Below are 17,500 nucleotides of genomic sequence, written 5' to 3'. Positions count from 1 at the left end.
ATCAATTACCTTGGGACTACCGCTAACTTGAGAAACTGTCAACGTTAGCGGCTGCTAAAGAGACAGCAGACCCGGCCCAGCCAAGAACACGCTGCCAACTCTGCCACCCCACACGGAGAAAAGGAAGAGAATAGCCCAATCTGTGGCAGCTTTTATCGATAAGGATCTACGACATTATTCTGTTGTTGACAACACCGGGTTTTGTCACCTGTTGAAGACACTGGAGCTGTGATAAAAGCTCCCGTCATACAGCCACGTCACAGAAAAGATTACACCTGCACATTACCACGAAGCCAAAGTTAGTAATTTCACAATAAACAAAGCTACTCAAGTATATTTTATTCGCACTGGCTCAGCCAATTAAGGCAATGGTAAAAATTTACATCAGTAAAACATATTTCATATGTCAATTAACATATTGTTAACTAGTAAACAGCACTGTTCTAGTTTATGCTTTCTCAGAGCACATAACATAAAAAGGGAGTTTGTGTGTGTGTGTGTATATGTATATGTATGTATATGTGTATATATGTATACATGTATACATATATACACATATACACACGTATACATATATCCTTGTATCCCTGTATCCTTTTATGAAAACATAGCCATGTGCAGTAATCGTGATGCATTGTCTAATTGAATTGAATCGTGAGACCAGTGAAGATTCACACCCCCGTTATCAAGTGGCGATTCTTCAGATAAGACCAGATAATCTATATGTTTTACCAAAATGGCTAGATTGACTGCTTCCATCTCAGTTCTCCTGCACATCCTGTCACAGTGTTCATGTTGCCTTGGGGATATTGTGAAACCCATGTTCTTCTTTTCCTTACTTAAAAGGTAAGTGGTCTTTTTTTATGTAGAAAAATTGAGATGTGGGGAAGTTCTTGACAGCAAATCCGTGACATAAAGTCAAACACGTTTGAATAATCAAATTTGGATAGGGTTTGATTTCATACTGTGTGTTCTTCCCTGCAGGGCTCTGGCAGACACCAGGCAGATTGGTAAACTGACCAGGGAGCAGTTTGCCCTCGCAATGCATCTTATCCAGCAGAAGGTCAGCAAAGGCATCGACCCTCCACAGACCCTGACGGCTGACATGATCCCCCCATCTGAGAGAGGCACTCCTGTACCAGTAGGTCCCATCCTACATACACGAAGTGCATGTTTAGTACAGCTCAGTGATTTATCTGTATGAGTGTTTCTCATGGTTTTCTTTTTCATAGCATTCGTTTTGTGTCTCACATGCTCTGGGTCACTGTTCAGTCTTTAGGGCAGCTCAAACTTGGAAGCCAGCTAGGAGCAATTATAGTTAAGTGCTTCAGGCTAGAGGTTGGAGTCAGAGGTGGGGGACTCGAGTCACATGACTTGACTTGAGTCGGACTAAGAGTAATATTTTCAGCTGTCAGGATGTGCAGTATGATGCAGTTCCAGGGCTGATATTAATCTAATCTTATTCTTGTGTTCATGGGTTTGAAAAAAAAATATAAAATTGATCAGCTATGTAATTACATCATATTATTGACTAACCACCCTCTTCTGTTTACTGTGTCTACAGATGTGAAGAATACATTCATACAAACTTCTTGTAACTTGCTTGACCTTAGCCATGACTCGACTTGACTTGCTTGAGTAACAGCAATGACTTGACTTGACTTGCTTGAGTAACAGCAATGACTTGACTTGACTTGCTTGAGTAACAGCAATGACATGACTTGACTTGCTTGAGTAACAGCAATGACTTGACTTGCTTGAGTAACAGCAATGACATAACTCGCTTGAGTAACAGCAATGACTTGACTTGACTTGCTTGAGTAATAGCAATGACTTGACTTGCTTGAGTAACAGCAATGACTTGACTTGACTTGACTTGTTTGAGTAACAGCAATGACTTGACTTGACTTGCTTGAGTAACAGCAATGACTTGACTTGCTTGAGTAATAGCAATGACTTGACTTGCTTGAGTAACAGCAATGACTTGACTTGACTTGTTTGAGTAACAGCAATGACTTAACTTGACTTGCTTGAGTAACAGCAATGACTTGACTTGTCTTGCTTGAGTAACAGCAATGACTTGACTTGACTTGCTTGAGTAATAGCAATGACTTAATTTGCTTGATTTTGATCACAGTAACTTGGGACTTGCTTGAGACTTGAAGGTTAAGACTTGAGACTTGCTTATGACTTGCACGTATGTGACTTACTCCCATCTCTGGTTATAGTAGCAATACTCTGTGCTAGCCAAAGAGCTACAGAGAGTAGCAATACTCCCGATAGGGCTAGGTTGCAATACCCATGTCTTTGAAGTATTAGCCCATGGAGTAGCAATACTCTCCAAGGCCAACATTTACACAAAGCACACTGAGCAACATCACTGTTTCCCTGTAGTAAAGAGAGAAAAGTAGAATTATTTTTTCGCAAACTCACTAGCCGAGCAGTAGCAGTACTATATACGCTTTATACCACACCTCCCTGCTTCACAGCTAAGGAACCGCATAAAGCTAACGATACACAGCTGCCTGTAGCTGTTTACACAACTTGGCTAATGAGGCTAATTAGCTAGCACAACTGAAGAGAGCTAACTATGGCTTCCCCACAAATACCGACAGCTCCTACTATGGAAAGCAAAAAGCCTCAGCTGCAAGCCTGCCCATGCGGTAATAACATATCACAATGGAACACTCACCCGATGTGTGCGACCTGTCTGGGTGTGCAACATGCTTCACCAATGATGACAAGGATGATGACTCCTTTTTAGCGCCATCGAGTCAGGCTGCAAATCCTGTGGCTGCAGACAGGACAGTTCCTGCGTCAGCTTCACAGGATTTAGACATGCAGGAGATGTGTAAACGCATGGCTGCAAAGCTGAACATCCCATGGCCTGCTGTGCAAGTGGAAACAACCAAGCTATGATGGAGAGAGGCTGCCCAAGATGAAGAAGATGGGACAACAGCTGCTTCCCATCTTCCCAGAACTCCTGAATGAGCTGGTCGCTACATGGAGAGCCAAGCCAGACATAGACAAGCACTCTATCCCCAGAGGCTTTCTTCTTGGCTGTCACGGGATGGATGCACATGGGCTGCGTCATATACCGCAGGTTGGGCAGGTCGTGGCGTGTCATCTTCACTCCAATGCCTCGGTATCAGCATCAGGGGCCTCCCTGCCTCCCAAAGCCAACCACTTTCAGTCCGGTCTGATGGACAAGAGCTACAAGGAGGCCACCTTCACTGTCCGAGCCATGAATGTGTTCCTGCTCCTTATGCTCCTTATGAGGCAGAATTGCAGGAAGAGATGACAGAAAGTTGTCGGGAGAGATCTGCGGAGTTACTGACCACTGCCTTCACCTCCATAAAGTTGTGGTCCATGTCACAGGCAGAGCAGTGGGTTAGAAGAGAGAGCCAGGTGGTTAAACCTCACCAACCTTGCTACGAGAGATAAGGAGGATCTCCTGGACACACCAGTTGGCACAGGTTTTATTCAAGATAGTCCACGATCCTAAAGAAAGTTAAAGGTGATGATCTGATGACCACCTACACAGAAAATACCTACAGGGGGTTTCCTATGAACATCTGGTTCTCCCTTTCGGCCTCTGACTTAGCCCAAGGGTGTTTGTAAAATAAATAGAGGCAACATCAAGCCCTTGTGAGGGAGAGGGGCATACGTGTAGTGACCTACATAGAGGACTGGCTCATAGCAGCTTCCTCGCTGCTGGAGACAGTGGTTCACACTTGCAGAGCACATAGAGACAGTGGGTTTCAGAATGTGGAAAATGGCATAGATTTATGGTGTCACAGGCACTGCATTCTCGGAGTGTCTGTGACATGAGCTGCGGCTTTCTGACTCGGGGAGTACCCACCAGGAGAGTGGTCTCAACAGATGTATCCCTGACTGGGGAGGGACCTACGAAGGCAGGAACAGGACAGGAAAGCCCTGGTTTGCAGGCATGGTACAGCTCCTGTGCAGTCAGCCAGCAGATCTGCTGACACAGGTGCATGTCATTCCTTTTCAGTGCTCTGTATTGACAGTATTGTAATTTTTGCAGAGATTACTAAAAAAGGGCAGAGCATTTTCTACCATAAATGTTTATTTGACAGCTGTTGCATCTTGCCATGTGAGTTTTGATGGTCACACAGTGGGACAACATCCGCTGGTGTATTGGTCTATGAAGAGGGCATGGAGGAAGTTAGCCTCAGTAAGATCAATGACACCATCATGGGATCTGCCTACAGTCCTGAAGGCTTTCTCACAGGCACCCTTTGAAACCCTGGAACAAGTGGATATGAATATGGTATCCTTAAAGACTGCATTACTGATGGCCCTCACCTCTGCTAAGAGGGTAATGCACGCTTTGTCTGTGAATAAGGCTTGCGTGCAAGTTGCTCCTGATGGTTTGAGTGTGCAACTACATCCTAACTCAGCTTTTTTTTTTCCTAAAGTGGTGGGACCCTGCATATGTATAGAGCAGAAAGCGTTCAACCCTTTGCTATTTACTTCTGGCTCTGCGGATATGTGTGAACAGGACAAATTTCAGAATATCTGATAAAATGTTTGTGTCCTGGGCTAAACCCCATAAAGGAAGACTATTCTCAAAACAGAGGTTGTCCCAATGGATAGTGGGGGCTATTGCACTTGCTTACACTAGTGGAGGCTCACAACCTCCAGCAGGTCTGTGTGCACACTCTACTAGATGATTGACATCATTCTGGGCTCTTTGTGCAGCAGTCAACTGGTCTTCACCTCTGACTTTTGCTCAGTTCTACACACTCCTTAGCTCCTGCAGTGCTAAGTGTAGATGTATCTGGGAACTGGGATTATTCACCAGAATAAGTCTACTGTCACGGGTGGTTCCGGTAATGGGCTCTTAAACAATCCGGGAGTAAGTATATCCCATAGTGAGACACTCATCCGTGCTACTTGGAGAACCGGGGTGATGCAATAACCTGAGGTTCACAAATGGCTAGTCCACTGATCACATCTCAATTCCCGGCCTCTCCTGTACACGTCGATGATGGCCAAAATGGTCTGGCCAGCTCCTTGAATCATAACTCCCTGTCATCTGTGTGTCCGTGTGTGCGGGAACAGAGGATTGTGAGGCAAATTGTAAAGCCCTACAGATGCATATGCCTGGATGCTCATATCAGTTCACAGTCTTTTCTAACACATGCAGTGTTGACGACATCAAATCCAGAGTGAGGGCAGTGATTCCCTGTTGCTGTTGGCAGTAGCAGCAGTTTGTCTGATAGCCACGCTGAAATATGATCTTTATTAGTAATGCAGGTTATGTATCAGCCTATACATCAGCCAGAAAAATCATTGGCTCAAAAAAAGAAGGAAAAGAAGAGGTGCAGTGCACTTTTGCCATACTCATGATATCAAAGTGCTGCAGCTGGGTAGAGCCAGGCTGTGTTGATTAGAGAGCTTAATATGGAAGCACTGGTGTGAATGTTTTCTGATTTCAGAAGAAGACAACATTCTTGTTATTTGTAATAAATGTCCTGCAGGGTTTCAGAGAGGTAGAGAAAAGGGATATCAATACAAATGTTGTTAGAGCTATGGAATGTTAAATCATCCATCTCTGCCCACTACACCTGAGCCTCTCTTAAGGCAGGAACACACCGGCCCAACCCTCTGAGCCATTGGATTCTCTGATTGGTGGTGTGCAATGAATCAGCGCGGTGTGTGGGAGGGGTGGAATACTGTGTGCGGTGTGTTTCGTCATTTCCTGTTTTCATGTAGCGCCACCCGCTTATTTCATCTCACGCATGTGCAGAACGTACACGCTACTGTAGCGCTGGCAGCACATCAAAGTGGTGTGTTCAATGCAACTTTTCTGCTGAACATGTCAGACAAGATGCAACAGAGTGGTCGGATAAAGGCAGTATGCTGTTGGTTTGAGTCTGTGCAGTGTGTGGGAGCCTTTAGCTTCAGCTATAAATAAACTACAGGTTAGGACCTTCTTTTTGAGACAAATGAAGAAGCAGGTACTTATCGGTTTTCAGTATCATCTGAAAAAATCCAAATGGTGCATCCCAGATCTTTTTTTTAATTTAACTAGCCCTTTTCCTGAGAGTTACTAATTAAAGTTACTTTATTCTTCATTTGTTTTATGATAGCAGTGTAGATGATGGTTGTTTCAGAAAATATGATCCATCACCACTATAACTCATAGCTGGAACTCAGTATTATAACTTCAATAGAATGAGCTATACAAAGACAGCAAGAGACAAATGATGTCGGGTTTTGTCTTATCATCCTGGGCTCCATGCAGATGTTAATGTAACTTTGTCCACAGTTACGCAGAGGCAGAACTTGTAATTAAGGAGGTGCAGCGCCCCAACAGTCGTTGGTGTGCACATAACAAAAAACAAGAGATGGCTGTGTGCAACATTCAACCAGCAGCCTCTGCTTTAAAAGCAAGCGTGAGGAAGCATTGTGGCTTCTATGAAGTTAAAGCGACAAAAGGACCTGGACTAGAGCCACACCATATGCAAGTTGTGTCGAACTAAACTAAAATATTTTGGAAACACGATAAACATGAGAAACCACATTAAACTTTTACACCCAGAGGAGGAAGAAAAACAGTTGGTTGTAGTTGCTTCCAACCAGAGGACCATCGAGCAAGCAATATCACATTTTCCCTAACCCTAACCCTTACAAACTCTATTGCAACTTTGATTGCCAAGGACTTGCTTACATATTCTGTCACTCTTTGTTGCGCACCGCTTGCATTTGGCAAACTCAGATTTAATTTTTATTATTATTATTATTATTATTATTATTATTATTATTATTATTATTATTATTATTATTATTATTATTTTTAAATCATGCATGGAAATGTACCCAAAAAAACTGTTGCATCGATAATCGGTTTAGAATTGAATCGTTGGGCTTGGAATCAAATCGAATCATGAGGTGCCAAGAGATTCCCACCCATAGTGTCCCATGCATGGACATGGGGTAGAGCTGTAACTGTTTGTATTATGGTTGTCAGTAAATGAGGGGTTTGTGTTTGGCTGCAGAGTATGTCAGGATACATGACCCCAGTGGGATCAGAGATGGCTGCTCTCTCTGAGATGAGACGGGTAAGTCAATACTTCTTCTCTCTTTCCCCTGCTATGCTATACATCCTGTTTCTTGATCTCTTCCAATTCCCCAAATCTGCATATTTGCTGGAAGTTAACTTGAAAGTGTAACCCCTGTGATTTTGATGAGAGGTAAATCATGTACTGCCTGAGTGTCTTACTGCTGATGTTTCTACCTCTCCCCTCTTCCTCCTCTCTCAGGCTGTAATGTTCAAGTTGTGGGTAGGTAACATTGACCTACAGTGAGTTGCCCTATAAATGCTTTCAGTGTCTGGCTGTATTGGCTGATTACTGGAAAGCATTTGCAAAACTTTTCTCTCCATTCTAACACAATGCAGGGAAATATTCTTACCCTGTCAGCTGTCAGAGAATCAAGGGAAGATTCAAGTTCGTTTTGAGCTGGCAATCTTTGAAAATGAGTGTATTTGATAAAGCAGCTGCATTCTTACATTAGCAGCTGTTTGCGACCCTGTTATGAATACGTTAGATAAATTAAATGAAGTGCAACAAGTAGTCCTGTTTAATAAAGGTACAGCCACCCACACGAAAACTATTTGAATGTTCTCAGAGGGGGCTGACTGATCCTGAATCTTTCCTCTCCGTGACACTTGATCAGTGGTGGTCACATGTTAGTGACTGACCCAACTCCCACCTATTGACTCAACCTCTGTGCTGCTCCCCATGTTGAGCACTGGTTTCTCTCCTATCTCCTATCCACATTTTTCCTCTTCTTCTCTCCTTTGGCCTGGTCAGCCATGGTTCAGTTGGTACTGTTTCATCATCCCACTTCCTTCAACAAATAAAGTTTACTTTGTCAATATGTTGTCTTCTTTGTCTCCCTCTCCTCCTCTCCTTCTCTCTCTCCACCTGTCTCTGTCATTACAGGACAGCTCAAGCTCAGTGGGCTCAGGGGAGTTCACTGGCATCAAGGAGTTGGATGATATCAGCCAGGAGATAGCCCAGCTGCAGAGGTAACTAGAATGACAAGTAGAGCACATACCTCCGCCAAGGCCCGGCAGTTTTTCAGGTTTTACTTCTGTCTCGCTGCCCCTTTTTATGAAACAAAGTCTGTCTCCTTGCTGTGTGGTCATTCCATACCAACACACCCAAAATCCAGGACTTCCAATTTCTTGAAAAAATGTATGTAAAACATTTCATGGGACACAATCCTATAAATAACCTAGACCATTTTGCAATCAACTAGCTCCCATGCCAGCTTGTCCCCAATGAGTGCTTGTCACACATGTGTGCCTCTGAAAGCAATTGGACTAAAACTTTTGGCTCAGTGTGCTTTTAGATGACAGAAGCGCTGACCAACTGCCACATAAAGTCCCATTAAAACTGAGAAGAAAATTATCCTTAGGCAGGCAAACACATCCACTTTTCTGAACTGCTCTGCTAGACACATTTTTGACAACACACAAACTCAAAGTGTTCTCCAGTAGACACTCACAGTTTCTAACATGTCATCATCAACATGAAAGCAAATGACAAACAGTCTTGTATGTCTTACTTGTTCAATTTTTTTAACCCCTTTTCCTACAATTTGTAATAAGTTCAATCCCCTGAAAAATTAATGTTCCCCACCTTTGTTACATTATGAAATGTATTCAGCTTTGCACAACATTTGTAGTCATTGACTTTTTTCCCCACTGTTACTCCTTAAGTAACTTCTGAATTACAAATTCAAGCTAACAACATGTTAGCCACAAACCTATAATATATTTTGAGACCTTCATTCTCACACCACTTTTATGACTTCATACTCTTTGGATGTGACTTCAAGTATATTTAAAGACACCAGTGAAGTTTGGCATCAGCTTTTCAAAAACCCTCAAGTCTTCCACAACAAAGATTTCATATTATTTCACTTTCTACATCCAATAATGCAAATCTAGTGGTAGCCTTTAAACAAACATTAAAATATTCCACGTTTTTCATATATTCTTCTCATTATTGCATTTGCCATGAGCTTTTAATCAGCTACCATTCACAGCTGCAACTTCTTCAGAACTTGCCTTCTCTAGTTAAGATTAATATTTTGTTCAGACACAGACAAGATGACATCATCCATATGCAACAGACCAAACCATCACAACATGTCTTCAAAGATTTTCAGAAGCCAATGAAAAAAGGTGAAAAGGGTTAGGGTAGTTTTTGATATAGAAATCAAACTAACTCACTAATACCCCTTGACTGTGGGTATTAGCTCAGAGCATCAGTCTCTGATGCAAAGATGGCGGAGAGTGCTGCAGCCCACAGCTAACCATCTGTATGTACTGTGTGAATGGTGTTGCAGAAGAAAGCTGAGCTTTACTATTCATCTTGGCTTTGTCTCATCCTCCTGCTTACCACCTTCCACTCATCCACCCAGCCAACCGTCCACTCTTACTTTGTTGTTTATTTTATCAAATTTTTGTTTGTTCACCACTTATTCTCCATGCTGCGTCAGCACTCTTGCCTTTACCCAGTGGAGTACTCTCAGGTAAACACACCAGCTCCTGAATATTTTTGGACTGGCATTCTGTCAAATCTACTGTGACACAAACAGATCATCAATGTTTCTATCATACATTGATTAAATTATAATTTTGATTAAATGATTTCCCTTTAACATTGTTTATTGATTTTTCATTGAACATCATACATTTGCAGTACATTTGAAATTCTCATACAAGCATGGATTTGCTGCATTATCCAAATACGTAGTTATACAAAGAACTCGTAGTATTCTAAGACTGGGGTCCAAATCTCTCTAAATTTTTTGCAAAAAGCCTTTAAGAGTATATATGATTTTTTTCAAGTTTCAATACATGGTATCTCTAACCCATCTCAAAAATTAGGAGATGCTTGTCCCTTTCAAGGAAGAAGAATAAGATGTCTTGCAATTAAGGTAGTAAATACAGTTATTACAAAAGCTTTACTTTGAAGGAGAAGGTTTCAGGGGTTAATCCAAATAAGGCACATTAAAAAGTAGGGATGAAGTCTTTTTGAAACACTTCAGTATAGGCACTGAAGATTTGTGTGGAAAGTGTGGAGTTTAGGGCAGGATAATTGCATGTGTATAATATCCGCCAGTTCACTTTTACACAGAAGGCAAGAGGGGTCTGCATCAGGGAAGATCTCCGCCAGATCTGAAAATGGCGCACATAGCGTTTGGGTGTTGGGTGGCCTTTTTTAACAATGTCAGGGCACTGACATAAATCCGCGATAATATCATCTCCACCAGCTGTGTCAATATCATCTCCATCTGTTGCCATTTTCAATGTCGACTATCAATCACAACTCGCTAGTTAAGCTAGGTCTTGTGTGACTGAGCAAGCAGGCCTTGTAGAATACCCTGGAGCCGTCGAAAGTCTTAAAGAATACGCCCATTGGCTACAAATCCAAATATGATTGGTTGATCAAATTGTCAATTCAGATGTACACTATCATTATGTTTAGTGGTCAGGACATTCTATAAAGGAAACAGAATAACCTGGATGGAGGATATTCCTCCCAGACACACTATAGAAAAATACCTGATTGGTTAAATTTTTTCCACAAAAAAACACTCAAATGTGCAGTGTATGGACAGAAAACTACAGAAACAGGCCGGAATATTTTTATTTTGTTTATAGAATTGGTAAGACAGAATTGATAAGATACATTTGTGTTTCATCTGAGGATTTCAGGGCCTTCTCTGAATACCTTGAAGACCTTGAAGCTTCGCCACTGGTCAAATGTGCTTTCAACACAACCTTAAGTTATGTCAAATTGTGCCTAGCACATGGGGAGGAGGTGTGTACTATGTCAAACTCCCTCTCCCATTGATCTGCTGTCATTTCCTCTACCAAATTGTCCTCCCAAAATCTCTTTACATCTTGCAGTGAGTCAGGGATGATATCACAAATATTGTTATAGAGAATGGAAATCAAACCCTCACGGTGTTGGGACAGTGAGAGAATTTTATCAATAGCGTTGTCTGTCGGAAGGTCTGGAATGGACATACTATTTTTTCCAGACAAGTGATTCAATTATTTCTATTATCTTGATAGCCGAGATGAAGTTGTAGCATTTGTCAAAGGAGAGGTTCACAGCCTGTAGATCTACATTAAGTGTCCACTTGGTATGCCAGGTACATCTTCAACTCCTTCAAATATAGCTCAATTATTCACTTGGACTGAAGTATCAAATGTCAAAGTTCACTATGACCTCACAAAATTTACCAGAACTAAATAATTCCTAATTATGACAACATTTCAAAGAAATGTCTAAAGGGATAAAAAGATGAAGTGATGAGATTTTATATCCAACCAGTCAAAGGTCATGTTCACTGTAACATCATAATGTTTTCTGGCCATTATTTAACATCATAGCTCAGAACAGAGGGGCAGGTTGTAACCATGTTTCACATTAGGTCACATACTGAATTGGTGACACTAATCTTTGCTGTCCCCTGTCAAACTGCTGTCTATAGAGATGTTCTGTGCTGCTGGGTGAGAGAAGTGCATGCAGCGTCAATGTCATGTGTTGATCTTCAGGTTACTGTCTGAATGGATCAGTCAATATTGATCTTCCAGCGATTATCTGATTGGTTCTGTTGATGTTGATCTTAAGGTGATTGTCTAATTGGCTCTGTTGATATTGATCTTCAGGTGAGTGTCTGATTGTTTCTGTTGATATTGATCTTCAGGTGATTGTCCGATTGGTTCTGTTGATATTGATCTTCAGGTGATGGTCGTTGCACCATGTGTTGAAGCTCTCGATCAATCCTCTGTCCTCCACTGTTAGATAGTCTCTAAGTCAGGCGTGTCCAAGCTATTCCACAAATAGCCATGTGGCTGCAGGTTTTTGTTCCACCAGTCAAGAGCACACAGTTTGACCAACCAACTTTCTGAATACCGAGATCTGTCGATTAAATGCACGGATTAAAGTTGTCCGTCGTTACGACGGATTTCCGTCATTCAGCCTTCACAGAGGCGACTTATGAGATCAATGTAGATCGGAGAACATGTGTTGACTGATTTTTATTGGCAGATTGTCACACTCTACAGCCAATGTTATCATTAACAGCATGTGCGCGCCTGACCAGTCACAGTGTAGTGACCCACACAGGGCGGGATCTAAACACGGAGCGGCGCTAAAGTTTAGCTGCTTAGCTAGCAAGGACTCATCGCGTTGCTATGTTATGCAATTAGTTTTTGAGTTTAGTCAACACGTGAGAACTCATCTGACACGTGAGAACTCATCTGACACGTCGACCTGCTCTACCCGCCGTAGCTCAGCGGGTAGAGCAGGTCGACTAGTGATCGGAAGGTCACTGGTTCAAATCCCAGCTCCGGGCAGGGCTGAGCTGCATGTCGAAGTGTCCTTGAGCGAGACACTGAACCCCACATTGCTCACTAGTGAGGGCCCTGCGATGAGCTGGCGACTTATCCAGGGAGTACCCTGCCCTCGCCCTGAGACAAGGCTGGGATTGGCTCCAGCAGCAACACCCCGCAACCCCATGGAAAGGGATGACATGACATGCATACATACATGCATACATGCATCATTTCCATAAGTGTTATGTGCAGGCACAGTGCCAAAGTTTCATGTCATTAGACCTGACCAATGTTGAGATATGCAACACTTCCTGTTTTGAACCAAACCTGCAGGAAGTTATTATTTAATAACTTTAAAATTAATTGTCCTATTAAAATACTTTTGACCTGCCTTCGCCCTAAGTCAACTGGGATAGGCTCCAGCCCCCCCGCAACCCTGCAGAGGATTAAGCGGCGTACATATAATGTGTACAGATGATGGATGGATGGATGGAAAATACTTTTGATAGATTTTTGTCAGGAGGGCTCACAGATGCTTTGTGCCAAGTTTCAGGCAAATTGGTGAAATCGCCTGGGAGGTGTTCGAAAAAGTAGGTTTTCGACATTTTGCGACATAGCAAAAGGGCCTATACCACGAGACTCAGCACAATTGACTGAACATGGGCATATAAGGTTTTTGAATGTGTGACAAAGTATATGGGAGTTATTAGCCAAAACGCACTTTCCTTGATAACAGCGCCAACTAGTGGTGGAAATTCAGGACAACAATACATTATAACATTTTTTGCCACGTGTGACTTATATTCCAAGTTTGGTGAGTTTTGGGGTGTGTCCAGGCAGTGAAAAATGCGATCGGGCCCTAATTAATGATAATGATGATGAGAAGAAGAAGTAGAAAAATTGCGTACTGAAAAGTTCTGTAGATGGTTGATTTTTTGAAAGAGTAAAACTTGAGAGAAGCTTGGCAAAAAAAAGCCACAGTTTAATTTCATAGACTGAAAATTACATTGAAAAGACAAAAAACGTTTTAAGAATAAATAGTACAGCTGTTCAGATCATCCTCCTGTAAAACGCTGTTGGTCAAATAATTAAACTTGATGTCTGCATTAGAGAACATGGTGTGGGGTGAGGCTCTAAATCTTACCTTATTTTTTTAAGCATGTGTCAAGTAACATGCCATGTAACATGTTTCACAAATTACAATTTGGGAATATGACTTGGCTATAGCTTGAAAAACATTGCAGTCAAAAGGTTTTTATTTTTTTTTGGTTTTTGGTTTTTTTTGCTTTAATCCTTGTTAAATGAGTCAGGTCGGGTGTGCTGCCGCGTGGTTGAAAAGAAAACCTGCAGCCACTCCGGCCCTCTGTGGAACAGTTTGGACATGGCTGCAGCATGTTGTGACAGCATGTATTTACCTGGAAATTAGTCACTGGAGACATGTCAATACAGTGACTAAACTTTGATCTTGCCTCGAATTACATATGAATCTTGTATTAAATTCCTTCAAAGACTTCACTACATCTTCAGTATGGCATGAGTCTGGACAGAGATGGACGTAAACTGCTCCTTGACTGGTGCATTGATGTATACAAACACAGGAAGCTAATTCTAGATCAAGTCAGTCTTAAAACAATAGCCAGGTGCCCATATGAACATTGAAACGTTAAACAATTAATTGACTTTAACTGAAAAGTGTATAAATAGGGGATTTTTTAATGGCCAGTCTGAAAATGAGGAATATTTCAAAATCCATACGGCCATCTGATTTATATGAGCTAATCTTTAAGCAGTTGGACACCCAGTTGTTGGGTGACTTTGGTGGGATCAAATGCTGTTTGTTAAAAGAAGCTTGATAATAGAAGTGTACATTCAGAAACTGCTATCTGATCAAGTTTTGAGCATGCCCTGTTAACTTGTTCCCAAACATTAGGATTCTATTTGTCACAGTCTGTCACACACTTTCTTCCCTCACTGATTTCTGCTCAGATCTATAAAATGAAGAAAATAAAAACATGCCTTTAAAGATGTGGACAATTGTTTTAAAAGACCTTTTCAATTACACCATCAATTAACTGATTTAATTATGTGATTAGTGATTAATTATTAATAATATAGACAGGTGTACTCTTTAGTTTATCAGGTCACATACAGCAGTTCCTGACTCCCTGTCACTGAGCAGTGGAATGTGGAGTGTACTGATTTTTCTCTGTGACGTGAATTTGATAGAATTCCAGTCCTGTGTCTTGTCACTCTGACATGTTGATGTGTTCACACAGCAGAAGGTTGGTAGCGTTTACATTTTTTTTCTCTCATCGTAATTATGGTCCGTCTGTTTGTCTGTCTGTGTGTCTGTCTGTCTGTATTAGGGAGAAGTACACTCTGGAGCAGGACATCAGGGACACAGAGGAGGCCATCAGACATAAGAGTGCAGAGGTGCAGGTGTGCGCTCCATGTTCGCTTGTCAGTCAGCTATAGTTTCAACATATAGCTTGGTTTAATGTGGACCCCTTTTATTTTAGTTCAGTCATTACACAAAATTCAGAGAAACCATAGTCATTGCTAGACATTTGCTTCAGTGTGTCTGTAGTTACGGGGGTCACAATTCTCTAAAGTCACGATTTTATTTTTAATTAATTTTTTTTTTTTAACAGATCACTGGTTTTATGTCCTGACTCTTTTTTACATATCCTACAGATTGACTTTATTCTGGTGTCTCTATGCAGATTAGAGTTAAAAAAAAAAAAAAGGAGTATACTTCAAGTTTAGTTCAATTATAATGCCATTATCAATATATCAGTACCTAGAAGTATTTTTGTAAGTGTCCTACTTCAGTACATCTTGGGAACAAAAATAGAAATTCAGTTTTTTAGAAAGTTGAGTGAGTACTCTTCACAAACAAATCAATAAAGGATCTCTGAAAAAGAAAATAAACCAACACCTCTGACGCTGTCTGAGATTCTCTAGTACCAGTCAGCTGATTGTCTTCATCACAAAGGAGAAGATGTCTGATTAGGGGTGGTGCTGCAGGTTAACGCTAAGCAAGCTGCAGGCTAACACTAACCTAGCTGTGACTTACACTAAGCTAGCTGCATGCTAATGCTAAGCTAGCTGGCCAGATTTATGTGTTTTTTCTTTCTTTGGATGTTAAGAGGCGGAGGGCGAGAGAAAATACATTCTGGGAGAACCCCTGATCCTTTTGATTTCCATGTTTCAAACAAAATTACAGTCAATTTTTCATTGGAATGGAAGTTGTGACACTCCTGGGTGTACTTCTCTAAACCACTTGGATTTATCTGACCACTTGATTTCTTGTGCGGTGGACACCTGACTTTGGCACATGACAGGAGATGCAGAATGACCTTGACAGAGAGACAGCCAGCTTGCAGGAGCTGGAGGCTCAGAAACAAGATGCCCAGGAGCGCCTGGACGAGATGGATCAGCAGAAACATAAATTAGAGGATATGCTGAATGAAGTCCGCATGAAGTGCCAGGAAGAGTCTCAAATGGTGAGGAAGAGCTTGGGGACACAGGGGAAACTAAAAACATTGATTAAATGGGTTATTGTTAGTGTTGTTAATTGTAAAACGCCATGAATGCAATGAAGCAACAAAGATGGTAACAAAAGGAGGAAAGTAAAGTGGGCTTTAAAAGCACCTGCTTTTTACTTCAGTATATGGCTTCAGGAAATTACCATTTAGTGCAGAATAGATTTTACATCTTCTTCTGCCTCCAGATCTCAACCCTCCAGAGTCAGATCCACTCCCAGGAGTCAGACCTGCAGAGCCAGGAAGAGGAGCTGAGCCGGGCAAAGGCTGACCTGGGCCGACTGCAGCAGGAGGAGAACCAGCTGGAGCAGAGCCTGGCTGCTGGCAAGATCCAACTGGAGACCATCATCAAGTCTCTGAAGGCCACGCAGGACGAGATCAACCAGGTAAAAACAGGAAGATCCACACAATTATGAACGGGGGAACCGTTGCACTAATCTACATTTTCTTACCACTGAAAACAGTGTGTGGCCCACTGCACCTTTAGAAGAGCAAGAATATGACATGAAGCTGTGTGTGTATTTATTATTTTCATTTAGCTTATGCTGCTGTGGTGTGTCATCTGTTTTCCACCTGCCACTCATCTCACACACACATTTAACCACCAACAAATACATAGCCTGGCTTCAGACGGACACCACACGTGGCATATGCATGATGTAGCCTCAGTTCTCTCTCCATGACACCCAATATGTTGAGGCCTGAGACAATTGTATTGAACAACCACATGATGTTGCTGTGCTCTGCTTCCTGTTCCAGCCAGAAGGTCACATGGAAAGTTGATAAATTCCTCTGTCATAATATCCAGTCTCACTGCTTCTAATTGGATAGATTTTCATGACATACTTCCCTGGCCCTTATTGAATTATTTATCAAAGCGCACCAAAGATTTGACACCTGGGTGTGTGCTAGCAGCTCAGAGTGCTTGTCATGTAACAAAAAAAAAAAATCCAGTCATCCAGGTCATGGTCATGGCTTTGTTCCAGTTTCTTGAAGATGTTTCACCTCTCATCCAACAGGCTTCTTCAGTTGCGGGAATAGCTGAGAACTATAATGAACATCATATCCTGGTTCACTTCCAACCTACCAACACGCTGAGGCAGAAACGTGTCCATCCTGAGGACAAACCACTTAGACATTTGAGTAAAGTAGTTTATGTTGTTCAGTGCACCCAGGACTGCACAGATTTGTATACTGGGGAGACAAAACACAAAACACAAAACAGGAGGGCCAACTCCTCAGGTCAAGACTCTGCTCTCCACTTACATCTGAATGAGAAAAATAATTCCTTTGAGGACACCAATGTGAAGATCTTGGCCGGAGAATACAGATGGTTTGACAGGGGAGTTAAGGAAAGCATCTATGTCAAACTGGAACAACCGTCTTTGAACAGAGGAGGTGGCCTAAGACATTACTTATCACCCATCTACAAAGCTGTTCTGAGTTCCCTCCACAGACAGCTTAAAAACATTCATACCTGAGCTCACCTAGCCATAGCAACCCACATGAAGACTAGTGGAGTCAATGAACCACAAGTGGCCCTATCAACTCCATCAAC

At 41.9% G+C, this 17,500-nt stretch overlaps 1 protein-coding gene across 14 annotated transcripts in view; it reads left to right on the top strand.

Annotated features, from left to right (window-relative positions):
* Positions 1-17,500, top strand: part of LOC119028345 (epidermal growth factor receptor substrate 15-like 1) — an 81,963-nt gene that overhangs the window by 28,729 nt on the left and 35,734 nt on the right. For 10 of the 14 annotated variants that reach the window (XR_005077688.1, XM_037114209.1, XM_037114214.1 and 7 more), the window contains exons 11-17: positions 985-1,141; positions 7,029-7,091; positions 7,293-7,313; positions 7,977-8,062; positions 14,764-14,836; positions 15,742-15,903; positions 16,131-16,328. Coding sequence is in view for 13 of the 14 variants with exons in the window: in XM_037114209.1 (XP_036970104.1) it covers positions 985-1,141; positions 7,029-7,091; positions 7,293-7,313; positions 7,977-8,062; positions 14,764-14,836; positions 15,742-15,903; positions 16,131-16,328 (760 nt within the window). In the remaining variant the exon portion in view is untranslated. The remainder of the gene's footprint in view (positions 1-984; positions 1,142-7,028; positions 7,092-7,292; positions 7,314-7,976; positions 8,063-14,763; positions 14,837-15,741; positions 15,904-16,130; positions 16,329-17,500) is intronic. The other 4 variants (XM_037114217.1, XM_037114210.1, XM_037114218.1 and 1 more) reach the window with 2 other exon arrangements.

This window comes from Acanthopagrus latus, chromosome 11 (assembly GCF_904848185.1).
Source record: "Acanthopagrus latus isolate v.2019 chromosome 11, fAcaLat1.1, whole genome shotgun sequence".
Lineage (NCBI taxonomy): Eukaryota > Metazoa > Chordata > Actinopteri > Spariformes > Sparidae > Acanthopagrus > Acanthopagrus latus.
Note: the sequence above shows the minus strand (reverse complement) of the source record. Positions and strands in the feature narration are given on the sequence as shown.